This window comes from Mauremys reevesii, linkage group 3 (assembly GCF_016161935.1).
Source record: "Mauremys reevesii isolate NIE-2019 linkage group 3, ASM1616193v1, whole genome shotgun sequence".
NCBI classification, from domain to species: domain Eukaryota; kingdom Metazoa; phylum Chordata; order Testudines; family Geoemydidae; genus Mauremys; species Mauremys reevesii.
In genome coordinates, this window is record NC_052625.1 from 80,655,426 (window position 1) to 80,683,244 (window position 27,819).

General features: G+C 38.8%; 1 protein-coding gene across 13 annotated transcripts in view; it reads left to right on the top strand.

The window, feature by feature from the left end:
* Positions 1-27,819, top strand: part of SIPA1L2 (signal induced proliferation associated 1 like 2) — a 239,923-nt gene that overhangs the window by 151,701 nt on the left and 60,403 nt on the right. For all 13 annotated transcript variants that reach the window (XM_039528814.1, XM_039528813.1, XM_039528815.1 and 10 more), the window contains 2 exons: positions 1,307-1,883; positions 8,143-8,417. In XM_039528814.1, coding sequence (XP_039384748.1) covers positions 1,307-1,883; positions 8,143-8,417 — 852 coding nt within the window. The remainder of the gene's footprint in view (positions 1-1,306; positions 1,884-8,142; positions 8,418-27,819) is intronic.

Sequence of the window (27,819 nt, forward strand, 5' to 3'; positions counted from 1 at the left end):
TTTTAAAGCCTTTGCCAGGAATACAATCATAAATTGTAGAGCTGTCTGATAGATTTTAATGGGTATTTCTTTCCTGGGTGTCTGGCTGGTGAGTCTTGCCCGCATGCGCAGGGTTTAGCTGCTCACCATATTTGAGGTCGAGAAGGAATTTTCCTCCAGGGCAGACTGGCAGAAGCCCTGGGGGTTTCTCGCCTTCCTCTGCAGCGTGGGGGACAAGTCACTTGCTGGAGGATTCTCTGCAGCTTGAAGTCTTTAAACCATGATTTGAGGACTTCAATGGCTCAGACACAGGTTTGATACAGGAGTGGGTGGGTGAGACTCTGTGGGCTGGAGCAGCAGCTGCTCCCGATGGGCCAGATTGTGCCATATTTACCCTCACTGAATAGGACTTCATTCCATATGTTGTTTCTATTTAAGGAGATTATTTTAGAATAAGATACTACTCAGCAAAGATAAAGGTAGCACTATTTGGCCCCACCACCAGCTCTTGTAGGGAACAGGCAGATACCTATGTATATTGAGGCTATGGAATCGGTTTCCCTCGGCTAGGATGAATCCTTCTCCCTTCCCTATTACATATGTTCTCGGACCCTCTCCATTAGAGGGAGCATGGAACAGAAACTCTGCAATTTGGCAGTTGGCTTTCGGCAGACATTTTTCTTCCTATAACTTTTTTATTCAAGTATGGGAGGATTTGGACAAATGTGCCAGGTATACCCTATATTTCAAATTCTACCTCAGTTGTATCTGTACTACCTTATCAAAGTCAATGGGATGATATGGGTGTAACAGGGGTCGGGGGGAGTTAGTTCAGTTGGTCAGAGATGGAACAACTGAGTGGAAAAGTAAATAAGATATATTTTCCTTAAGAAAATTCAACTTTAAAGCGCCTTTAAATTAAGGATCTGTCCTTAATTTAGGACAGGAAGCATTTTGTATTTATCCCATTGAAAGGAAGAAGAAACAGACACTTTATAAACAGTCCGTCTTGAAATGCTGCAGCTTGGTAAATCCTAGACTTTGTGACTTTTATTAATTCATATAATTTAAATAGTAAATGGCTTTGTTTTATAAGACTGTCCAGTCAATTTTGTTTATATCCATTTTATTTGATCTGTATATGTGTGCAAATATACGGTAATAGGTTTCCTGTATGTTTCAGATACACAGCTTCCTAATTTCTAAAATTTCATCTGTCTCAATTTGTACATTGAAACTCACCTGTGTCGATGGGTTATATAGGTCATAGTCCTATAATGAGGTTTTGCTGGTGCAGTTATCCATTTTATTCTTTTTTTATTTCTAGTGTTGGAGTTTCAAGATCAAAAGATGTACCTCCGTTTGGTCCACCAATCCCCAAAGGAGTAACTTTCCCAAAATCAGCAGTCTTTAGGGACTTTCTTTTAGCCAAAGTTATTAATGCTGAAAATGCAGCACACAAATCAGAAAAATTCCGAGCCATGGCCACCAGGACACGACAAGAATACTTGAAAGATCTGGCAGAAAATTTTGTTACTACAGCTACAGTGGATACTTCAGTGAAGTTCAGTTTTATTACTCTAGGTGCAAAGAAAAAGGAGAAAGTGAAACCAAGAAAGGATGCTCATTTATTTAGTGTTGGAGCAATTATGTGGAATGTGATAGCACGGGACTTTGGCCAGTCTGCAGACATTGAATGTCTCCTTGGAATTTCCAATGAATTTATCATGTTGATTGAAAAGGAGTCCAAAAACGTGGTGTTTAACTGCTCCTGCAGAGATGTTATTGGATGGACATCAGGATTAATGAGCATCAAAATCTTTTATGAAAGAGGAGAATGCATTCTTCTGTCTGCAACTGATAATTGTTCTGATGACATCAGAGAAGTTGTTCAAAGACTAGAGGTAAGTCACATTTTTAAATTGATCTACCAAAGCTTTTATTCAGAATTATTCATGTCTATCAGTCTTTGGGAAAGAACTCAAATTTTCCTATATTTAAACTGATATTGCACTTTCCAACTTCAAAGAGCTTCACAAACATTATTCCTCACAACACCATGTGGAATAGATACATATTGTCATCTTGCTTTTACGGGTGACTAATCTGATGCAGTTAATTAAATTGGCTTGTCCAAGGCTACATAGGGTTTTAGTTTTAAAGCCAGGATTAAAACTTGAATTTTTGGTTCCCAGCCCTGTGGTCTAGTGGTCAGAGTACACCCCTCAATAAAAATACCTTAATTTTAAAAAAATAAATAAATAAAATAAAGAATACCGTTTTGAACGTGATTGCTACCTAAATAGTGAAAATCCTCTAAATAAAGCAGGGAATATACTGCTTATTTTGCATGGATGAGCTGGAAGAAAATGAAGGCAGTTAGATCAGTTAACACTAACTATCAGAGCTGGTGCAATCTCAGTCAAGACAGGTGGAGCTCAGGCATTCTATGAGCTCAACATCTTAAATTATTTGACTTATAGCTATTACAAATGTATACTAATGGATTGATACAGGCTGCAGGGTATAAAACATTGAGGTATCACTGCTCTCGTTCCAGTTTGACTTTGACCTTACCCCTTAAATTAAATGAGGTTAGTGGCATAAGCCTTTTTTATATTGAATTGAGGCTTCTACTGGAAAACAATCACTAGACCTATTTTTTCGGAGATTAGTAGAGCTGAAGTACAAGCTATGAAGTGGCCAGGATTAAACTGATATGTAAAATAAAGGCCTGATGCTGCAAGGTGCTCAGCTACCCTAAATTTTCGAGACTGTTGAGGATGCTCAGTGCTGCACAGGGCTGAGATTAATACCTATCATGTATGATGGAGTCTTTCTTCCAGTATAGGTTAATATTTGTAAATATTACAAATATTACTTTTCAGTGGGTTAATATTTGTAAATTCATATTATTGTCACTTGCATTGTATTTACCTCATTGTTAAGTTCTTCAGATATTGTCATTTTCCTTATACAAATATTTTCCTTCTGAAATTTAGAAAAAATGTTCTCTAATTATCATGTTACTGTTGTAAAATTATCACTAATTGGACAGTTATAAATTGGCTCAACATTGTGCTGAAAATAAGGTTAATGAATGTTAGTTTCTTATCGCATCCCTACATATTGTAACACAAATTGTTTAGTGTTTTGTTTTTTATTTTAATACTACCACCTAGCTCTTACATAGTGTTTTTCCTCAGTAGGTTGCAAATCACTTTACAAAGGAGAGTGGTATCATTATCCCCATTTTACAGATGGGGAAACTGATGTACAGAGGGGAAATGACTAGCCCATGGTTACCCAATAGGTGAATGGCAAAGCTGGGAATAGAACTCAGGTTTTTGTAGTCCCATTCTAGTAAGCTGCACTGTCTTCATTTACCACTTCTTGAATCTTAAAACATACATGAAATTATAGCAGGTTTGGCAAACTGGGAAGGTATCTACTGAGTCTCTGCAGACAGATCTTCATTATATATGATGTATAAAAACATTTAGTTTTTTTATAGCATTAGTTGAAATGGTTATCTATGAAAATTCTTTGGAGACATTAATCATTACAACAGACTTCACTCAGTTTGATTTGAATGGTCTTGTATTTCACTCAAATCTAACCATCTGTTACAGTACAACATTATTTACATTTAACTTGAGACTGCTCCTTTTTTGAGGTAATAACCATATTCTCGGCTAAATAAATCTATTGGCCTGAAGCCTCAGAGTTAGAAACTTAGGATCTGTCTACACTGCCCCATGATTCAGTGTTCAGGGGTGTGAATAGCAGTGCATACCAATATGTTGTGCTGTAACTCCCCTGTGTGGACTCTGTGGGCTCAAACTAAACCTTTGAAGAGGATGACATTGCTGTGAACTAGGAACTTTTTAGAAGTGACAGACTCCTGTGGCACCTTATGCATCCGACGAAGTGGATATTCACCCACGAAAGCTTATGCTCCAATACATCTGTTAGCATATAAGGTTCCACATGACTCTGTCACTTTTTTACAGATTCAGACTAACACGGCTACCCCTCTGATACTAGGAACTTTTAGTTTGTGACCACAACATAGGTGCTGACTCTGTGGGCGCTCCGGGGATCAAGCACCCATGGAAAAAAATACGGGGTGCTCAGCGCCCAAAAGCCATAGTTTTGTACCTGAGGTCTGCTCTCGGGGCACGCCCTTGCCCCAGAGGGAGCTTGAGTGTGGAATGTGAGTTCTGTGCTGCTAACAGCTTCTGCCCTTGGGACAGGGAGTTTGTTTATAAACAGAGGCAGGGTGATTAAGATAACAAAAGGCTTGTCATTAAATTAAATGAAGGATCATTAGATGATCCTGAAAGCATTGCCAGGCCCTCCAGTTAAAAGGTAGGAAACAAAGGGTAGGAATAAATGGTTCATTTTCAGAATGGAGAGAAGCAAATAGTGGTGTCCCCAGGTTTCTGTACTGAGACCAGAGCTGTTCAACATATTCATAAATGATATGGGAAAAGGGGTAAACAGTGAGGTGGCAAAATTTACAGATGATACAAAAAAACTAGGAGTACTTGTGGCACCTTAGAAACTAACAAATTTATTTGAGCATAAGCTTTCATGGGCTACAGCCCACTTCATCGGATGCATAGCTGTCCTATGCATAGCTATCCTGTGCATCCGATGAAGTGGGCTGTAGCCCACGAAAGCTTATGCTCAAATAAATTTGTTAGTCTCTAAGGTGCCACAAGTTCTCCTGTTCTTTTTGCGGATACGGACTAACACGGCTGCTATTCTGAAAGATGATACAAAATTACTCAAAGTAGTTAAGTCGAAAGCTGACTGTAAAATGTTACAAAGGGATCTCACAAAACTGGGTGACGGCAACAAAATGGCAGATGAAATTCAATGTTAAATGCAGAGTCCTTAAACAGTTATCGGTAAGGTACATTGCATAACCCTCAAGTACTTCATGTTGATGTTCTGTTGAATTGGGCCCTTCCTCTCTTTCACCCCAGACCTCTCAAATGTGATGCTATTTGTGAAGGAGTAGTCACTATGTTGAGTAACCTTTTTGTTTTTAAAGCTCCCTTTTCTTTCTCGCCTCTTCCTCCTCCCCCTTTTTTTAACTTTATGAATATTTCTCTTTAAAAGTTAATTTGAAAGCTGAATTTTGGAATGCTGGACTCCTTACCCCTGAAACCTTCACACAGGTGGTAAATGTTGGCTTTTAATGGAGAATGTTCTAAACACCTAGACACCCTTTACCTTTAGCTAGTTGTTTGATTTTATGAAAATCTCAATAGGGGCTCATGCTGTTTAAAGGTGACCATTACACACATTAACATCTGCATAACACGAGACTCTGTCTGCATAGATCTTAGTGGAGAATCAGACCCCCATACCTGATCAGAGAGCACTGCTGAAGTCAGGAGTCCATCTGTGTGGAGTTCACTGTATGATTGAGGCATAAGATGTCCATCATGTCACATTTTATAACTAACTTATCAGACTTCTATGAATAGAATTCATGGAGGTTAAGTCCATTAATGGCTATTAGCCAGGATGGGTAAGGAATGGTGTCCCTAGCCTCTGTTTGTCAGAGGGTGGAGATGGATGGCAGGAGAGAGATCACTTGATCAGTACCTGTTAGGTTCACTCCCTCTGGGACACCTGGCATTGGTCACTGTCGGTAGACAGGATACTGGGCTACATGGACCTTTGGTCTGACCCAGTATGGCCATTCTTATGTTCTTAGATAAATATCCACCATCTAATAAACCCCTTCCAATCAGCTATCATTCTCCGCCCTTGCCAAAAGCATTGGGAAATAGTAGGCTTTGCAGTGAGCCCAGAAGGCTAATAAGTTTATTATTTTTATTTGTAGTACCATAGTACCTACCAGCCCTAGTCATGGAACAGAAGTCAGCTATGCTAAGCACTGTACAGACACCAAACAACAAGGAGCTTAAAATCAAAGTGTAACGTAAGACACCAGATGGTTACAGATAAATGGAGGAGTACCAGGAAATAATGATAGTACTGGGCAGTGGTCTCCGGCAAGTTTTTCTTGTAGGTATCATGGCAAAGAAAGGTCTTAAGAAGGGATTTGAAGCAAGATAATGAAGTAGCTTTGTGGATGTTTACAGAGAGCTCATTCCAAACATAAAGGGGCAGCATAGGAGAAAGCCCAAAGGAGCCTGTTTGAAAATATCTCAAATGGGAGATGGAGGCTGGCATTACTGGCTTATGGAGAGTTGAGAAAAGTGCTGTTTTTACTGTTAGTCTGTTTTGTGGTTTTTCAGCATTCAATATTTGATATTTCAAATATGATAAAATATTTTTACAACTGCAAAACTGGACAATATGAAGTAGACATCTGAACATACATAAACGTGGCTTCATTCTCCAGCAAGCTTCCCCATTTGATGCAATATAAATAGCAGAGTACATGTTGGTAGTCACACTGGGACAGGAAATTTGGCCAAAAGTTTGTATTGTGGAACTCAAAGGAAAAGAGGCACATTTTACTATTCTGAATATCATCTCAGTTCTTCAGTGGGCCTCCCATGCTTGTGCCATGAGTATGTAAGCAGGGCATGCTGGGATGTGGCACTGGAGTGGGGGCTGGCCCTCTAAGGATAAATGGATGACATAAGAATTTTTAAAAATGTCCTACTCTAAGGTGTTGAGTTCCACTTTTAACCTTCCTACTCGGTTGCAGAACTTACTGTTGTACTGACAGCATTTTGTAAAAACGTGTCTAGCACCTTTAAAACTTTGTAAGGAGGTAACAGTAGTGGCTTTGAGCTAGTTACAGTGCAGGCACAAGTTATGCAAAGTTCCTCAAAGCTTTCCAATCAGTCATTTAATGGTTAGAGTGAGAGTAGGAGGAGCTGGAATTACTGGCTTCCTTCCCTGGCTCTGCCACATGCTTACTGTGTAACCTTGGGCAAATCACATGATCTGTGTCCCAGCTTTCCCCTCTTTCAAATGCAGTTATTTCTCTTATAGGAATGTTGTGAGACTTAATTCTTTGTCTGTAAAGCACTTGGAGATCCTTGAATTAAAGCAATTAATAAAACGCAAAATATGTATAACACTAATTTTAACTTATGACTAGAAACTAAAAGAAGGTTGGAGTTTAGTAGGTTTCTAACCATCGGAAGAGTAAGGTTCTGGAACAGCCTTCCAATAGCAGAAGTTGGGGCAAACAACTCAAGTTTTAAGATGGAGCTTAATAAATTTATGAATGGGGACTATGACTGGGTTGCTTGTGATAGCAGGGGACAGGACTTGATGACCCAGGAGGTTCCTTCCAGTCCTGTAACCTGTGTTATGACCTAAGCCAGAATTTGACCTTCAATCTCCAAATCTTAGTGCACTAATGTATTGCACAAACTACTGAATTGTCCCTGGATTGCTTTACCATTTGTGAAACTGTTCAATTTTATGTAGTATGAAAAAAGAAATCCCTGTAGTAAAAGCTAAAATTTCAGTTTACTTGATTTTTCCATATAATGCCAGAATAACTTCCAATTAAGTATGAAAGATATCAGTTCTCTCAGTTCCCAATGAAATAATCAGTCTTCTCCCATTTGTAGCAAAGCCTACATCTGGAGATGGCAATGGCATGGATGTCATAGATCAGAATCTGATTGCTAGAGCAAAAGAAATACATTCTTATTTTTTTTACTTAGTGTTGGGGGATGAGAATCTGTTGGAACTGAAAAAATTTCACTTGATTTTACTCATCTTAAATTTCAAGGTTGTTGTTTTCCTGAAGAAAAAACCCCACTACACACCTGCAGTCAATCGGCTAACAAAGAATGAAGTAATTGACAGGTTTGCATTTTGCTTGCCCTGTGTTTTGAAACTAAGACAGCTGCTAAGTATTCAGTAAGATATAAATGTCTTTGCATTGGAAAAAAATAAGAATTTGACACAGGACAGCTGGTTGTTCCAGGGAAGTCAAATTTTAGGACTCTGAAGATCTTCATGTATTTTGCTCTATGCAGAAACCTGTAGTCAACCATAAATGACAAAATGATTTTTAGTCACCTATTAGTATGTTGAGTATTGCACATGAAACCAAACATAGCTTTATTGTGAGAAAATAGATTGTTTCATGTTTCCAAAGAAATCAGCCTATAAAGACAGTAGCATAACAATCTGATACTCCTTTAGATAGTCACCAGAGGATGTGAAACAACGGAAATGACCCTACGGAGGAATGGGTTGGGCCAGCTTGGATTCCACGTTAACTTCGAAGGAATAGTAGCAGATGTGGAGCCATTTGGTTTTGCATGGAAGGCAGGCCTAAGGCAAGGGAGCCGTCTAGTTGAGATCTGTAAAGTGGCTGTGGCAACCTTGACTCATGAACAAATGATTGACCTTTTACGCACGTCGGTGACAGTAAAGGTGGTGATTATTCAGCCACATGAGGATGGATCACCTAGAAGGTAACAAGCAACAGTCCTTAATGTGACATTTCCAACTGTCTTTTCTTTGCTGGTGCTTATTATTTGGCTTTTTAACAAGTGCTGTCTTTGGTAAAGACCCTTAGGAAATGGATATTGTCTCTCATATTTGGTAATAATGGGATTGTGGTGTTAAAGCAATTCAGAAAAAAAGAGCCATTACCTTGTAATAAAAGATAAAATGTGATCCTGTAAGCAATTTAATGGGAAAATGACTTTATAAGGCTTGAGAGGATAAGAAGTAAACTAAAGTGTAGCATGATTGAACAATTTTAAAAATTGGTTGTGACTTCTCTTCCACAGGAGACAGTTTTATTCTATTTTAATATTAGTTTTGTAAATTGGGAATCCTTGCCTGAACAATATATTCTTATTTCCTTTGAGGTTTCTTTGACTTCTAATTATTGAGATAGGGGACTTTTATTTTAACCTGTGATTAACAAACAGAGAAACATTGGATGTGAGAGATATATGGGATCATGCCACAGCTTCTTTCCCATTCTCTGTAAATATCTGCTCTAAGTCATTCACATTAACTGTTGAATCATATCAGTTGAATCATTAGCTAAAACTAAAATCTTGTTGTAACATGAAATAAATGGGTCATGCTTGGGAAAAGAACATAAGAAAAGATGACTGTATCATTCTTTCTGTGGGTGGGGTGCAATGCCTGCCAGTGCCTCTCTTTGATTAGGGTGCTGTTTGTGGCCGGAAGATTTTTGCCTTGTTGCCACCATTTGAATAAAAGTACATCAGCTGACAACTTACATTCAAAACTTCACAGATATCCAATCTTATTTCACTCATCCTTTACCTATGCACCATGAGTTTGGCTAATGAGTCTGAATTAGAAGTGTGCTTCAGTAAATTGAATTACTTGCTTGTCTCCTTAAATCTTCTGTTGATATTCTTTTAATTTAACAAAGAAAAAAAAATAGGCATGCTGCTCTTGGCATGAAAATCAGCCATACATTTTTACAGCATATACAATGGTGTGAGTTATTGGCAAGCTATGTACGAATGCTGGTGTGTTTGTTCTCCAGTCAGTTACTGGACGGATGAATGACACAAAAAGTTCTCTTCCCTGCCATAACCTGCACCTCCAAGTTTTGGGTTTCTTTTGGGGAGAGGCCGGGGGGGGGGGGGGGAGGGAGAGAGAGAGACATACACATACCTCTATTTTCACTACTTGCATATAATTTGCAATTAAGTGTCTCTCTGCTTAGCTCAGCTTTTCTCTCCATCTGCTTCTGAATATGAATTTTCACTGTCTTGTGTCGTGCACATTCCCAAGCTGATTACAAAGTATAAGCCTAATGAGCTGATTCATTATACTTAAGATAAAATGTATATTTTATAGTGCTTGGTAGAATTATCTATTGTTTATGAGCAGTTTTTACATATCATGTGATACATTTTTTCAGTTAAAATTATGAAGTCAAAATTCAGTATAATACACTAAGAGATGCATTGCACCTGCTCTGTCTGTAAGTTAGAGTTCTAGCTGTGTGCCACTGAACTGGAAAGAAAACTTCAAAGCATCTCTTGGGGAACCAAAATATAGATTCTTCACATCTTTCAGAACTGGGTAACTAATCACTACTTAAAAATAAATTGAAGATTACTTTTAAATTTACAGTCTAGCTGTAAAATGTGTAAAGCACCAGTGCTTTATTAAAATAAAAAGCCATGTAATCAAAAATAAAGTTACAAAAGAAACGGGACTCTTTACTCCTGCCTTTTCTGTTCATTGGGCCCAGTTCTGATCCCACTGAAGTGAAAATCCCAAGATTTTCAGAAGTGTGACTAGTGATTTGGGGAACAATTTGAGATACCTGAAAGGGGCGTGATGTTCAGAAATTGCTAAGAACCCACCCTTTCCCAAAATTGATAATTGAAAGAGAACAGACAGACAATTGCTGGGGGAAAGGAACACAACGGTTGCAGGAGCATTAACAGTGTTGAGCAACTCTTCCTGCACCCAGCAGTTTAGATGCCTTTCAATTTGCTATATGATACATTTAAATGCAACAGTTCAGGGGCACTCAGTTTATTATCTCCCTTAAGTGTTGTCTAATACGGTGTGATCTTAAGGATCTGGCTGCAGACCAAGGGCGTTTACATGCGCATGTTTTGGATGATTTCCAGGAATCCTCCCTTTGGTGGAAACCTGGAGGCAGCCTCCAGTGGCAAATCCCTAGTGAAATGCTCTCTGTGCTAGAGTTCCAAGGTAGGCTACTCCTTGCAGCAGGGAGCATAGATGAAGGTTTATTGTAAGTGTTCTTAGAAATAATATACAATCAGTTTGCTATGACCCCACACATCTTGCTCTTTCTCCTCCCTCCCCGCTCGACGGGCAACGAATGATTCTTTAGTTTTGTCTACCTCTAGTCACTTAGGCCATGTCTCCTCCTCTTTCTCCTCCAGGCTCCTTGGAAAAAAAAGTAGCACAAAGGAAACTGTCACTATTCAGGGCAGTTGTTTTTAAAAAAACTTTCTCCAGTTTTTCCTAATTTCTCTTAGAATAAGCAGAAATGAGACGGATACTTTCCCCAAGGATATTTCTCAAGGACCATGAGTGTACTAGCTTCAGGGATACAAATATGAGCCTCCATCCTCATTTTCTTTTGTTCCTTGTGGGATACCCACTGCATCAGGCACAACAGTAGCTTCTGGGGTAGATCAAAGAACTTCTGTGGGCCAGCATGGTCTCAGGCATACATGCAGCCCAAGGCAAAGCCTCTTCTGGGAATTTATGCTTTTTGGGAGACTGTGGATGTGAAAAAGTCTTTAGACAGGCTAATGAATGAGCATTTTAAATTAGAGAAATGCAGTATGCTTGTTTAACGTCCCTTTTGGTTGTTCCCACTGAGGTATGTCTGCATTTGAATTGGAAGGTGTGATTCCCAGCTCATGTAGACATACCCATGCTAGCTCTTCTCGAGCTAGCATGCTAAAAATAGCAGTATGGCTGGGGTAGCTTGGGCAGCAGGTTGGACTAGCCACCAGAGTACATACATACTCAGGGGACCTGTGTATGTTTCTTGAGCAGCTAGCCTGAGCTGTTGCCGGTGCTACCCCAGCCACACTGCTATTTTTAGATGCTGGCTCTAGCAGAGCTATAGTGGGTATGTCTGCGCAAGCTGGGAATCACACCTCCCTGCTCAAATGAAGATGTAGCCCATGAAAACATGGTCATCTATTCCACTAGAAACCAATGTCTCTTCCAAAGATACCTGCACTCAGATGATTGAGGAGACTGTAGGAATTTTGAACTATCTGCAACCCTGTTGAGCCCTAACGTTTAGGCTGTGTATATTTGGAGGGCATGCATGGAACTGGGGCGGGGGGGATCTCAGATAATGTAGAGCAATTCCAGCTCCCCCAAGAGTCATCATGAAGCAACTGAGTATTTTTTGTCAGCAATCATGCCTCTTAATAAATGACACTCTGCTAGGTTTCCTGGATGTTCTTTACAAGTGTTTTAGAAATGATAGTGTGGTACCTTTTTAGCTTAGACATTGAGCAGAAGATTTTTTAGGCAGTGAAATAATAGGTTCTCTTCTTTAAGGAGTTTTTAATTGTTTGGAAAGTGCCTGGACACTTTTTCACAAACCATGACATTAGAGCTATTTGGAATGTCCCAACAAGTCCTGAGTTCCAGGGTGGGTAGGTATTTCAAACTATTTCCAAAAAGTTAGTAGGCACAAGACTGGAAGTAAAGTGGCTAAACCAGTTTGTAGGGTGTCAGAAGTTCAGGATGGAAACCATGTATTAATCTCTTCTAGAACTTTCCCCTGAAGACTCTCTCTGGAATTAATCTGCAAGAAAGATGCATATCTACAAATCCTGATTCCTGCATTTCAGGGTGGTTCAGCCCTACTTCTAGTACTTGATCCTTTCAATGCTTTTGATTACTGCCCAAGGATCTTCCTGTAAACCCTGATGTAGTAGTGGCAGTAATTCTCCTGGGAGGGAGAGTATTTGTGTGACAGGTTGGACCTCCCCCCCAGTCCAGGATGCCACCTGATGTACTGGGGTTTCACTGAGCTGCCTGCTCCACTAGCTTGGGCTCCATCTCCCTGTTTTGCTGAATCAGGCTTTCCGGCCTCTGACAGCACACGCACACAGGTAGGGATGCACTAGCTGTAGAATCACACACTCTCTGCAAGCAGCTCTCTATGGGAAGATTCAGCTAGGAAATTGCCCAGGACTCAAGTACACACTCCCTTTTGGGGAGTAAACCCAAAATAATAATGTCTTGCACTGTATAGAAAAGTCTTCACAGTGCAAGCTCATAAAAATTTGCCCTCTCCCTCTATGTGGAGAGAGAGAGATGCACAGCTTCTTGCCCCTCCCAGATATGAATTGCACAAATTCGGTTATGTTATAAACAAGAAATAAGTTTATTAACTATAAAAGGCAGATTTTACGTGATTATAAGGGATAGCAAACAGAACAAAGCAGATTACTAAGCAAATAAAACAAAACATGCACACTAAGCTTAAGATCTTGAAGAGACTGGTTTCAAGAAGTAATTTCTCACCCTAAATGTTGCTTTTGGGCCGGTTGCAGAAATTCTTGAAGGTTAGCTACCTTTCTTGCAGCTTAAATCCTCAGGTATTTTATTCACAGACCAGATCCCTTTTCCAGCCTGGGTTCAGTACTCCTCCCCCTTTCCCTTTGTCCTTGTTCCTTAGGTGTTTCCAGCAGTCGCCGTGGCTGGGGAGTCAGTGAAGGGTGAACCTAGATCAACTTACTCCTCAGCCTTAAATAAGATTTACATAAGGTGGGAATCTTTTGTTTCCCAGTCCTGACCTCCTCCTCCTTTTAGTGGAAAAGTACTAGAAGTCCAAGATGGTGTTTTAGTACCAGGTAACATGAACACATGACCTGGTAGTGTCACCGCAAGGTTTCTCCCAAGGAGGAGAGAGATGAGTATCTTCAAAGTCTTACTGTTTCTTCCTAATGGACCATCAAGGCTGATGGCCTGTTGTCTGGTGGGTGTTTCCCAAGTGCACTCCCAGTTGTAATTGTTACATAGTCAATATTCCTAATTTTAGATACAGAAATGATACATGCAGACATTGGATATCATTCAGTAAATCATAACCTTTCCAATGATGCCTTACAAGACCCATCTGTCATTAAAATATATCTGTTTGCCATATCCATATCATAAGTATATTTCCATAAAGAATATGTGGTGTAATGTCACAACTTGTCATACCTTGTTTAGTGTTTTGGCTCATCGGAACATGGTCATCTTGTTTCAGCAGTCTGCTTTTGTGAAAACAAGGTCAAAAGCTAGTTTTGGTTTCTGGACCTAGTAATGAAAGTGTTTTTAGTTTTTTAAATCTCATTTCCTTTCAATAGAAGTCACTGGTGGGAGCAGGAACTAGTCAGATTCAACAAGCGTTTCCATCCCTGGAAAGAATCATTCAGCAGATTGAGATGCAAAAGCCTCTTCTGCTCATTCCTGGAACTGATTGTGACTTGGCCTTAGCTACACCTGAGGAGCCACTAGCAGATTTTTTTTGCATTTAGGAGTGTAGTTATTTGAACTAGAGGAGAAATAAGCTCCACCAAAAGATGAAAAGAGATAGCATCTAACAAAATATGCCCCAGGTGGTTCCAATTCATGTGTAATTGATAACAGATCCCAGTATCTTGGCTTGGGCAGCCTGAATAAACCATAAGATGGCACCAGGTGTTTTTGTGGAGTTGTCTCTGATGTATGCCATTGAGCACAAGAGAGGTACGCCCTCTGCACCATGGGAGATAATCCTTTTATTATCAAGTCTTTGTCAGAACCAGCATTGTGGCAGCAGTAGCTTACATAAATCAGCAAGGGGCACTCAAAATACATTTCCTGTCAAGAGGAGTTTCTTTCCGTTGCGGGGCATAATCAAACCTTTGCTTCATTCAGGTTTTGCATGTCTAGAGGGAGGATGGTGGAGAAGCAGAGAGAGGTTTCATACATATTTTTGCATTATTTCATTTAACCTACGATTGTGTCATGAGATTTTGCTCACTGGAGAGAATTTATTTTCCAACTCATATTTAATTTAAAGAGGGGAAAAAAAAAAAAGACCAGAAGGAAAAAACATTTTCTTCCAATGCATGATCCACCTCTACCCTGATATAACGTGGTAAAGCAGTGCTCCGGGGGGGGGGGGGCGGGGCTGCGCACTCCGGCAAATCAAAGCACGTTTGATATAACGCGGTTTCACTATAACACGGTAAGATTTTTTTGCTCTCGAGGACAGGGTTATATCAAGGTAGAGGTGTACTTTATTTCATGAAGTTTCTATGTATATATGGGGGTGATCCTGGAGAACTATAGTCAGCACTTTAAAAAAATCAAATTCTAATAATAATTGTACGGCAGAAGACATGAGTTTACCTTTGACTTGTGACTGGCCTATTTTTGTCGTCTTGTATTTTAATCTCATTTCTTATGAAAGCACTGTAGTTTAAATGACATTTTATGAACATGTAATTAAATACAAAGAAAATCAGAGGTTTTGAATTCTACCATTAGATGTATCTTAAATTTATCTCAGATTAGCTATCATTAAGACATTGATATTCATTAACCGCTCCATTTCTACTAGAATCAAAGTACAAATAGAAATTTGGCTCTGAATGAGAATATACATCTAATCTTAGCTAAGAAAACCACATTTGTTTCATAGAACAACCACCTAGCATTTTATTAAAGCCCCTTTTCCAGTTACTGAGAGAATCAACTGATTCTTCCCTGGCTTGAAAGGGAAGCAGGTTTCACTTAAAGCTGTTGACTGCTGAGTTTTAGGAATAAAGAGCAGTAAGAATTTCCTCTTTGGGGAGGAGGGGTGCTTATTAGCACCGGCCTCTTGCTGGGATCAGGTTCTGGAGTGAGTTTACTTGCATTGGATATGACTGCCATGTAGAGGTTTGGGAATTACACTCTTCAAATGAAAATGAGAGTTTAAAGTGTGGAAGGGTGTTTCCAAAGCAGTCCAGTCCCAGACCTTAACTGTTTTCGTTTGATTTTAAATAGAGATTATAGCTTACCTGCGATGCAGCCTTCAGTCCCCCACCATTATAAATTTTAATTACACCTTGTAAGTATGAACACATCTAGAATATTAACACACTGAATCATTAACTATGAGCTTTTATTTTTAATATAAGATCATTTGCAACATAATTCTTTCCAGCACACAGAGAGATGCCTTGGAATCTTGCTCATATTTAAAGATGGTGGTTGTATGGGTGAGGAGGGGGGAATTATTCAATGCAGTATATCAGACTCCTACTGTCAACATATTCATATAATAGATGTTTTCCATCACTTTCTTATTCATTTCTGCCAGTAGATCATTGCATGTTGACTCCCTGCGCTTCTGCTCCACTTGAGAGCAGAAGCCTGCCTGCAAAATCAATCGCAGGATCAGAGCCTAAGTTTGCTAATTACCAAAAGTAATAAACTTGTTTTAGACTTTGAAATTGACAGAACACTTACCACCTTGTTTTCTTCAGCCATTAAGTCATGATGCGCAAATTGGGATATCACAAATATTTGCAAGGCAACACACTGATGTTCATCCACAGAGGAGAAACTGCTTTTTAAAAGATAAATACCTTCTGTTCCAGTAGAGTGCAAGACAATGCATTAGTTTTTGTATAAATGTTCATATTTCAAGTTTGCTTCAGTAGGACTCTATCTTTAAGAAGATTTTGTGCCTTGCTGCTCTGTTGTCAGTGTGCCCAGTGTTGTCATAGCAATGCTTAGAACTATGCACACGTTGTCACAGTAAAATAATGAACTGAATTTTAACTTGCATTCCTTGACATTATCACAATAGTGCTCAGAGATGATACCACATGCTTTGATCAGCCAAGCCAAATCAATGAGTTCTTCCTTCTAGTTCTAAGTCCCTTTTAAACTGTGAGCTTCTATAACTACTATGAAATGGTGGCTTAAAATCTGAGAACAAACAAATTCAAAACAAACAGCATTCAGATGGACCAGGAATAGAAACATAAGAGCATCCACTGTGCCAGAATGGTTTCAGCAGCAGTAGTTTCCAGTGTGACTGGTCTATGAGCGAGTTAACGGCTTGGAGTTACTTCGGGGATTTATAGCTGCTGCTGCTATACTCAGCTCCCACCAGTTTTGAAATATTTGTTGTTTTAGAGTTTTGTGGCTATTCCTGAACTTTCTTGGAGTTATCAAACCCTGCTGAGACTTTTACTCTTTTTCCCTTAAGAATTTTTCTAAAGCTGTCTGCCAGTTAAATTAAGAATTGTATAATGATTTTCTTTTTTTCAGTCCTGATATCAGTCTGTGAATTCCTGGGGTTTAAGATCAGGGAGAATTATTTCTTTAAGATCAGTCCTTTAGGCTATTAACAATTTGTAATCTCATATTGATGGCCATTACGCATGACTGACTGCACTGAAGGCTAAAGCAGAAAAATGTGAAACTCTCTGAAACCGTAACTGATAGTTTTGTTTATATAAATTGAGCTTGAAAGTACCAAGGCTTTAAGTGGAGTTTTAATTGTGGCCAATGCTACAAGACTGAAATGCTTGAAAATATCTGAGACTTGTAATTTGAGAGTACTAGATTTTTCAGAGGCAACAGAAGGAACTAACCCTAAGGAAATGTAAGAAAATAATGATGGCCATACTAGTTCAGACCAATGGCCCCTCTACCCAAGTATCCTGTCTTCCAGCAGTGGCTGATGCTAGATGCTTCAGAGGGAATGAACACAAAGGCTTAGGGACACCCAGAGCATGAGGTTGCATTCCTGACCATCTTGGCTAATAGCCATTGATAGACCTATCTTCCATGAACTTTAGCTTATTCTTTTTTTAACCCAGTTATACTTTTGGCCATCACAACGTGCCCTGCAACGTGTTCCACAGGCTGGCTGTGCACTGTGTGAAGAAGCACTTCCTTACGTTTGTTTTTTAACCTGCTGTTTATTAATTTCATTGGGTGAGCCCTGGTTCTTGTGCTATGTGAAAAAGTAAATAACACTTCTTTATTCATTTTCTCTACACCATTCATAACTGCTATTTGCAAAAGTTAAAGCTGCCTTATCTTGAAGTCTTTTTTTTTTCCTGGATATTTCTGCATTGAAATGAGTATGCAAGGAGTATCAGGGAGAATACAGATATATCAAACAGGAATTTGATTTTACAAAGTTATGTATTACAGTGAATGAAATAGCTTATACTATTGTACCTAACTCAGCTTTCTGCCTTTTCTTCCCAAAAGCTTTATCTGTTTTTGTAAACCAGAGGAAGAAATATATAAGTTGCTAATTCGGACTTGATTTTCTTTCTCTTGTAACTATCATGTAATTAACAAATTTCTTGGTATGTCTAAATTCTGGAAGGGAAAATTATGTAATCTGAGTGAGAACTTAATAGTTTTTGTTCTGTAACTTGGAATTTTGCTCAATTTGATGTGTCCATTGTTACATTTTGAAAGTGTTATGTGCATGTTACCTTGTAATACCAGTATTTTACTTGTTTTAACAACCATACTTAAAAGAAACACAAATTACTTCCTTTCGAAATGAGCCTTTATTTCAAAGGATCTGTTTTTTTCCAGTAGATAAATACAATATGCTTACAGGGTGAAATGATTACTAAAAGCAAATGACCCATACTGAAACTTCTTGCAGCTGCAAATAGTGTGTGAATTGCTGAAGGTACGGTATATAGTAATGCATTAGAGACCTAGTTTGTTTAATGAACCAGATCCTTAGCAGTCATTTAATTGCTTCTGCAGTTGATTCTTGTTAAATAAAACACCCTTGTTTCATCCTTTTTATTGAAGCAATAATAATGGTGAAGATCAAGAAATTGGGTGGTGGGGGGGTTATTCCGTTATATTACTACCCATATAATGAAGCCTATAAATTACAGTGTCTTACTATGTATTAAAAATCAGTTTGTATTCAACTTCAGTATCTTGATTTAGTATGGTTAATAGACATTTTGAGGGGGGGGGAGCAGAAAAGAAAAGTCTGATAATGTGCTTTTTGTTTCTTTGTGTTCTGTAAGTCTGTTACTAAATGGTTGATTGTCCCGTTATCATGCAGGAGCGTTTATATCTGTAGTTTCTAGTAATGCAAATGGAGTTACTCCTGCTTGCATCAGCGGAAGAAATCTTGTATGATAAATTTTCAAAGTGCTTCATGGGAATTTAGTAGAGAGAATCTACATTATATAAAGATAGGTGAACTTCTGGTTTTTGCTTAGTCCCTGGCTTGTTTATTTCTTGGTAGCTTTTTATAGCAGTATGAAATTATCTGTTTTGGTGATGAAAGTATCCAGGGTCAGGAGAAAAGTGTTTTACTTTGGACTTTTTTATTTTGCGCAACCAAGTAGCAATCGACTCAGAATTCACTGTGCACAAAACGTTTTTCTGCTCTACATCTGAAAGTTTATTAGCAGCTATAATGATTTTTCTATATTCTTTAAATGGTTTACAAAAATCCTTTAGAAAAGATTACTTCTATTGATTTGTTTTCTCTTGAAAATTAATACTCTGTTTGAGCCATTACTTTGGCTAGAAGTGTAGATTTTGAATGCAACTCCATGCACCATCATTGAAAATCCCTAAAAGAACCTTTGTGTTAAATTTGATGTGTGCTTTCTTTCCAAAAGTAGCCTACTTTCATATTGACTTTGACATTGTCCTAAGCCTCAGCTATCAATCATATAGAGTCATAGACTTTAAGGTCAGAGGGGACCATTATGATAGTCTAGTGTGACCTCCTGCACAATGCAGGCCACAGATTCTCACCCACCTACTCCTATATCAAACCTGTGTCTGAGCCATTGAAGTCCTCAAATCATGGTTTAAAGACTTCAAGCTGCAGAGAATCCTCCAGCAAGTGACCTGTGCCCCACGCTGCAGAGGAAGGTGAAAAACACCCAGGGCTTCTGCCAGTCTGCCCTGGAGGAAAATTCCTTCCCAACCCCAAATATGGTGATCAGCTAAACCCTGAGCATGTGGGTAATACTCACCAGCCAGACACCCAGGAAAGAATTCTCTGTAGTAACTCAGATCCCACCCCATCTAACATCCCATCACAGGCCATTGGGCATATTTACCGCTAATAGTCAAAGATCATTAATTGCCAAAATTAGGCTATCCCATCATACCATCCCCTCCATAAACTTATCAAGCTTAGTCTTGAAGCCAGATAAGTTTCCCCCCCCCCCCCCCACTGCTCCCCTTGGAAGGCTTTTCCAAAACGTCACTCCTCTGATGGTTAGAAACCTTTATCTAATTTCAAGTCTAAACTTCCTGATGGCCAGTTTATATATATTTGTTCTTGTGTCCACATTAGTACTAAGCTTAAATAATTCCTCTCCCTCCCTGATATTTATCCCTCTGATATATTTATAAAGAGCAATCATATCTCCCCTCAGCCTTCTTTTTGTTAGGCTAAACAAGCCAAGCTCTTTCAGTCTCCTTTCATAAGACAGGTTTTCCATTCCTCGGATAATCCTAGTAGTCCTTCTCTGTACTTGTTACAGTTTGAATTCATCCTTCGTAAACATGGGAGACCAAAACTACATGCAGTATTCCAGATGAGGTCTCACCAGTGTCTTGTATAATGGTACTAACACCTCCTTATCTCTACTGGAAATACCTCGCCTGATGCATCCCAAGACTACATTAGCTTTTTTCACAGCCATATCACATTGGCCGGCTCATAGTCATCCTGTGATCAACCAATACTTCGAGGTCCTTCTCCTCCTCTGTTACTTCCAACTGATGAGTCCCCAGTTTATAACAATAGTTCGTGTTGTTAATCCCTAAATGCACGACTTTGCACTTTTCACTATTAAATTTCATCCTATTACTATTACTCCAGTTTACAAGGTCATCCAGATCTTCCTGTGTGATATCCCGGTCCTTCTCTGTATTGGCAATACCTCCCAGCTTTGTGTCATCCACAAACTTTATTAGCACACTCCCACTTTTTGTGCCAAGGTCAGTAATAAAAAGATTAAATAAGATTGGTCCCCAAACCAATCCCTGAGGAACTCCACTAGTAACCTCCTTCCAGCCTGACAGTTCACCTTTCAGTACGACCCGCTGTAGTCTCCCCTTTAACCAGTTCCTTATCCACCTTTCAATTTTCATATGGATCCCCATCTTTTCCAATTTAACTAATAATTCCCCCTGTGGGACCGTATCAAATGTCTTACTGAAATCAAGGTAAATTAGATCCACTGCGTTTCCTTTGTCTAAAAAATCTGTTACCGTCTCAAAGAAGGAGATCAGGTTGGTTTGGCATGACCTACCTTTTGTAAAACCATGTTGTATTTTCTCCCAATTACCATTGACCTCAATGTCCTTAACTACTTTCTCCTTCAAATTTTTTTCCAAGACCTCGCATACTACAGATGTCAAACTAACAGGCCTGTAGTTACCCAGATCACTTTTTTTTCCTTTCTTAAAAATAGGAACTATGTTAGCAATTCTCCAGTCATACAGTACAACCCCAAGTTTACAGATTCATTAAAAATTCTTGCTAATGGGCTTGCAATTTCATGTGCCAGTTCCTTTAATATTCTTGGATGAAGATTATCTGGGCCCCCCGATTTAGTCCCATTAAGCTGTTCGAGTTTGGTAATATCTACCTCCATATCCTCATTCCCATTTGTCATCCTGCCATTATCCCTAAGCTCCTCATTAGCCTCATTAAAGACTGAGGCAAAGTATTTATTTGTTTAGAAATTGGGCCATGCCTAGATTATCCTTAACCTCCCCTCCATCCTCAGTGTTTAGTGGTCCCACTTCTTTGTTTGTTTGTTTTTCTTCTTATTTATATGGCTATAGAACCTTTTTACCATTGGTTTTAATTCCCTTTGCAAGGGAAAACTGTACATGGCTTTTGGCCTTTCTCACTTTATCCCTACATGTTCTGACCTCAATAAGGTAGCTTTCCTTGCTGATCCCTCCCATCTTCCACTCCTTGTAGGCTTTCTGCTTTTTCTTAATCACCTCTCTGAGATGTTTGCTCATCCATCTTGGTCTACATCTTCTGCCTATGATTTTTTTCCCCTTTCTTGGGATGCAGGCTTCTGATAGTTCCTGCAACTTTGACTTGAAGTAATTCAAGGCCTCCTCCACCTTTAGAGCCACAAGTTCTTCAGTCCAATCCACTTCCCTAACTAATTTCCTTAATATTTTAAATTTAGCCCTTTTGAAATAAAAAACCCTAGTCACAGATCTATTTGTTTATCCTTCCATTTAGTTTGAACTGAATTAGCTCATGATCACTCAAACCAAGGTTGTCCCCTACAACCATTTCTTCTATGAGGTCCTGACTACTCCCCAAAACCAAATCTAAAATGGCATCCCCTCTTGTTGGTTCAGCAACTACTTGGTGAAGGAATCCATCAGCTATCGCATCCAGGAAAATCTGAGCCCTATTATTATTATTATTACTAGCACTTGTCCTCCAGTCTATATCTGGGAAGTTAGTCTCCTATGATTACTAAATACTAATCATATCTTAAACAAAATCTCAAGATAATTCCAACTTTGGGGGGGTGGGAGTGGCTTTTTTGTCTGAATCCTTGTCTCAATACACTTACTTTAACCCAATGGATTTTATGACAATATGTATCTTTTTATATAACAGAAGCTTGCTGTTTTCATTGATTTTTTTTAATAGCTAATGTTATATTAAATTCTGGGTATAAAGTAGGTATAAAGGTAACTTGACAAGATATGTTCTGTATACTATGTTTAGGAAGCATCCTTTGAATCATCATCTTCCACTTCAAGACACTTCTGTTTTGTACTTTCTCACACCATTATTATGGTCTTTAAATATTCCCTAGTGCTTTCCTCTTTCTTCTGCTGTTTCAGTAGCTCCATCAGTGGTGAAGAAACAGAAGACTGTTTTCTGTTGACCAACCCAATGCGCACACATCTTTCCTCTTCACTTAAATTCCACACTTTATTCAAGCTTGAGAGAATTTCCTACCCTTCCAAATTAGGGCCAAAGTTGATTTGTCATTTGGCTTTATGAAAGCAGAAAATGGATGAAGTTCTGTAAGGAAAATTTCAAAGTGCAGAGCCAGAAGTACATCCTATTGAAGATATGATCCATTTCTCAGTGGGTGACAAATCAGCAGATCAGTCTATCTAAGATGACTATCACCTTAAGCACCAACATCTGTGTATGTTCTCACAGTTTTCCGTGACTTTGGAATTTGAGTCACTCTCAGGGCATAACCTCAAGGAAAGTGGGCACACTGTGTTCACTGACCCCTTGTGTGCGTATTGTCCCACATAAAGGAGGAGCCACTGCATGCTACTGTGCTGCAAGCTGGAATACGGGAATCCATTACAGAATGTGTTATGGCTGCCTGTGTCTCTTCCCCAACTAGCCTGTTTGTTGAAACAGGAGGTTGTGCTAAGAGCCTTGCTCGGTCTGTTTGGGGCACTGTGGGAGAGTGTGATAGACAAGGTCTTTAACCTCTGAAGAAAGTGATATGATATTCCAAAGGAATCTCTCTAGCACAAAGATCTATCACTCAAGATGTAGCTGCCCCCAGTACCAGATAAGTGGACAGGAGGAGGAGGAGGAATCAATGGATGTGGCTGCCTGCTCCAATGTTCCCTCATCTTCTCCTTCCCCCTACTAATCTCACTCAGATTCTAGGAATCCACCATTTCTGACCCTGAAAGATATTTTTAGTTCATATCAATTAGAATTTGGCTTTGTTGTTGTGGAGTCAGAGTGAAACCAAGATTAGCAAACTTGTTACCCAAAAGAAGGATTATTCATCAGTTGAAGATGGCACACTTGGGAAGTAAAATAAATAACCACTTTTTGGGCAGTAACCCTGCTGTTTGTCAAAACACCAAACCTTATATTTTTACATTAAAATGAATGCTTGGGACTCAGAAAGCTCTAATGTGGTTGCTTTTCTTTGTTTGATATTTTCTAATCATTGCATTCTTAATGCCTTGTAGCAAGCTTTTTTTTCCAGAATGTATTGCTCCCAGAATTTCAGGGTTATTCTCAGGAGACAGCAAGAAAATTTCTGTTTCTTTGCGCTGTCAATGGTATGGAACTCAGTTATGTTTTCATTTAACCCTAAAGTTGAATGTGTCCTCATTTTTCTTCCAGTTTCTATCCAGCACTGTAATTACAAGCTGCATAAGCACGTATGTACATTTATTATTGAGCAGAGAAAATAGCCAAAAACTTGTATGTAATTGATCTGTCAACCTTATCTAAATTTTTTAAGCATTTCCTTTTGGTAAGTCTGATGATGATCTCAAATTATGCCCTCCACTAGAAGTTTTGTACAAATCAGTTTAATTGATCTGATATGTCAGCAGAAGTAAAATGTAATTAATAATGATGATTGAATTACGTGTTCATATGAGAGCAGTTTTTTGTAGCTGACTTTGCATTTCAGACTTGATTGGTATTGAATTATTTGTGAAAAATGGCTTCAACCACTAGTTCTATATGAAGGATTCCTAAATCTCTCTGACCTGTCTTCCTCTTCCAAATCTTGCCATCTCCAGACATCTTTGACATCACTTGCATGTTCCATCATCATTTTAAACTTCCAGTACTAGATATCTTCTCTTTCATCCTGATATCACTCTCCAACTTTGTTCCTCCCTTTCATTATTGTTAACTTCACTATATCATTCCCTTTTCCTAGGTTTACAGCTGTGGTATGACTTTTCCTTTCTCTCCATCTCTTCCCCCTCCCCCACCCCCAAGGATTTTTCCTTCCTTCTGATCCTTTACCTTCCCCATAAACATTGTGTCATGTCATCTTTTGTGTGTGGTTGTCTTTTTGTATTCTTTGGGACTTGGAAATGTGTCTTGTTCTGGTTCTGTGGTCCTGTTCTCATTAGCACAAACTGCAGGTTTGATACTGCTTCACTGATCACACAGGTGTGCCAATCAGGTTGTAGTTTTTTTTGTTTTGTTTTTTGATGTCCTGGTCATCCGCTTTATCCAGTGCATGTACTCTTTCCCCATCCTTCATGTCTCTCACATACAGCATTGCATCTCCAATGGCATTTAAGAAGCTTCCAACTTGCTTGTGGGCTCAGCAGCCCAAAGCTTTCCTTTTAAACTAAAAATGAAGATCTTACTTGGTAAGAGCACATTGTCAACTTCAGCTCTTCACATCTCACGCCATGAGTGCTTACCACTTGTACTGATAGAACTGGTAGGGCTGGTGGCAGCTTCATCATCAGAGGTCACTAGCAACATCATTGTGCATTTATGATGCTATACATTATTTTAACTATTTTCATCAGTTTGTTGATTTTTGACAGTATGCGGTTAATGTTAGTAGTTTCTGGAGGGCTGTGGGGACTAAGTTATAGTAACATGGATTGACCTTCATTGTTTGGCCAGTATTGTCCAGGTAGAATCTCTAGGCTTGATCCAAAGCCCATTGAAGTCAGTGGGAGTATTTGCATTTACTTCAATGGGCTTTGAACTATGCCCTCTGAGGAAGATGTTTGCATGCTTTCTGTGGCCTGGCTTGAAATCAGATAAAACATGAATGTTCATCAATAAAATCTGGAAGCTATTTCTGACCATGTCTATGCCTGCTAGTTATTTACTGGAATTTGTTTGGCTGTCTGGCAAAAACACAATGGTTTCTCTGAATCAAGGGGATAGTCTATGGTGAAGGCACTTGACAGGGATTTGGAGGATACAGGTGCAGTCCGAGTTCTGCCATGATCTTCCTGTGTAACCTTGAGAATGTCCATTAGTGTCTTCATTCTTCATGTTCCCACCTGTAAAATTTGAATAATGCTTCCTTTCACCATTCTGCAAGTGCCATCGAGCGCATGGTTGCCTCCATATGTTCCTTCAAATATTTTTTGTGGACATACTCACTTGCTAAGGTGGAAAAAGTTCATGAACCCAGTTTTACAGTTCGTAAAGGAAGATGAGGAATTTGACTGGAAACACAAACAAATGAAGCAGAACAAGGAGGCAAGAGTCAAACTGTAGATCAGCTGAGACTGCTGGCATATCCATTTGGTTCTGAGAATTTAAAGAGCTGGAAATTGAGCATTTTGGGTATGATACAACAGTTGTATTTTCATAAGATTTAGTTGCAGAGCCCAATTTAATTGTGATCCAAAGTACAACAGCCATGCTGAGTAACAGTCTCATTATGATGGTGGAATGTAATTGAAAAAGACAAGGCTTTCATGTAGTTATCAAGACAGCAGACTCTTAATCATAATATATAAAAGCTTCTTACATTTTCTCAAGAGCTTTACATTTAACTTCTAAGTACCATGTTAGCCTAATGTAGCTCCTTCAGGGCACATCTTAGAAGCCCTTCATGTAGGAGCTTGAATAACTGTTGAAAGGTTTCAGAGCTTCATGGTTTTTAAAGCTGATAATGTATTGTTGCAGGCTGCTTCATAAGTGTATTAAACTAAAATGTTTGCAATAATATTTTAACACTGCAGATGACCACAGCTGCTGCTTTTTATGTGCTAAGCTGCGGTAATCAGCGCTGTCCGGTGACTCGGAGTATTAACTGTTCCAGTTAGGCCTGTAGGTGGTACTTTTATAAACTTAAAATTGCTATAGGTTAACACATGTTTTCTAAACAGAGGATCCTTAAATATTTGAGTCCATCTATTTAGCTCAGAGTCCTGAGTACTAACCTACATGCCATTATGAGGGGGAAGAAATGTTCTGGCTTCTGATGTGTATATCTAGAGACTGACTCTATCATCTGTATTTTCCCTTCTGATCATATCTACTATCTAACTTTTTGAATCGGGGATCTTTTTTTAGTCTGTTTATCAAAGCAATATGTTGGATGATATGGGAGAAAACTCTCCAGCAATTCCCTACCTCTATTTTACATCATTTAAATATCTTCATAGGAGCATAAGGCTTAGCTTTGGTCTTTGCATTTAAAAAGTAGGTGCAAATGCTTTTGTTAAATACAAATGTCCACATATACCTTTCAAATAATGCAATAACATGTAGCAAACAAAGGGCTCATTAGCAACCCATCTAAATGTTTAATAGTAAATTATATACGATTTCAGCAATTAGCCAGGATAATTTTCTAGATCCAAAATAGCAGTGTCAGTATTCGGCTGGAAACATACTAGTAGTTTATTTCACACATCCCCAGTACATGGAGTAAATTCAGTTATGACCTTATATTTCTGTAAACTGCAGTACTCATTCTCTGTATGGTTGTTGTGAAGTAGTAAAGTATACCATTCAATCTGAATGCACCAAACAACATACTTTTCTTTTTGTGATTTCAAGGAGGATCATGTTCAAAAATATTTTGATATAAGAAATGTATTTACCTGTTTTTAAGTGACTGGGACAGTATTGGATAACTCCATTGTTTCGTATCGTTTTGTATGTGAAGTCCAATGTGTCCTTATTCAACTTATGAAAGTTGCTTGATTAGATCTGAAAGTGATTTGAAATAGGGTTGTTTACAAACCTCTGTTACAGGAACAATGTCTTGAATCACATAGTAATTGGTTAGTTGAAGGGACATATACTTCAGTTGAGGCAAGTAGCTACAAATCTGTACAAAACTTGGAAGTATTAATATTAGCTGAGAAAGCGGTAATTTGGTGATATAGCATGTTTTTAGATATGTGGCAAACTAGATAATCATAATGGTCCTTCTGCACTTAAAATCTATGAAAATGTGGTTATAGCAGCTAAATTTAAAATACTTTTTTGGGTTTAAGGATCTGGAGAATGACATGTACAGATTGTAGAAAGACCTTGTTCAAGTTACCAAACTAAGTGGTAAAATCAATATCTGGAAAAGCCTGAATTTGTAAGTGATGTTTTCAGCTTAAAGCAGAAACTTCTCACACTCAGGATTCATAGGAGTGAGGGTGAGGGAAGGATGCAGGATCTTAGGGAATCAAATTAGGGGTAGTTTAGATCACAGTTCACATAACCAAAGTTCCTAATCCAATAATGACAATCTGTATTGATAATTATATCCCAAAAATTATATTAAAAAGGGTGGGCAGAAAAAACCCTCCTATTTCTAGCTTACGGAACTTTTTCCGTAAGTGCAGATTTGTGTAAATCGGGTTTGTGTAACCCGGGGGGTGTCTGTAATTTAATTTTTAGTTAATTCACTCACTCGTTGACAGACAGGGAAAAGGGGAAATCTCTTTAGCAGCACCACTAGTAGTCTTGTAAAAGGCTGCAGCAATTCTGAGTTGGCTCACACAGTCTGAAGAAATCTTGCTGTTAGACCTTAAGTTTTTATTCTCACTTCCATCTGTTCTATCTTTTTCTAAAACAGGCTTGATGTCTGGGCAATTCTTCAATAGTAA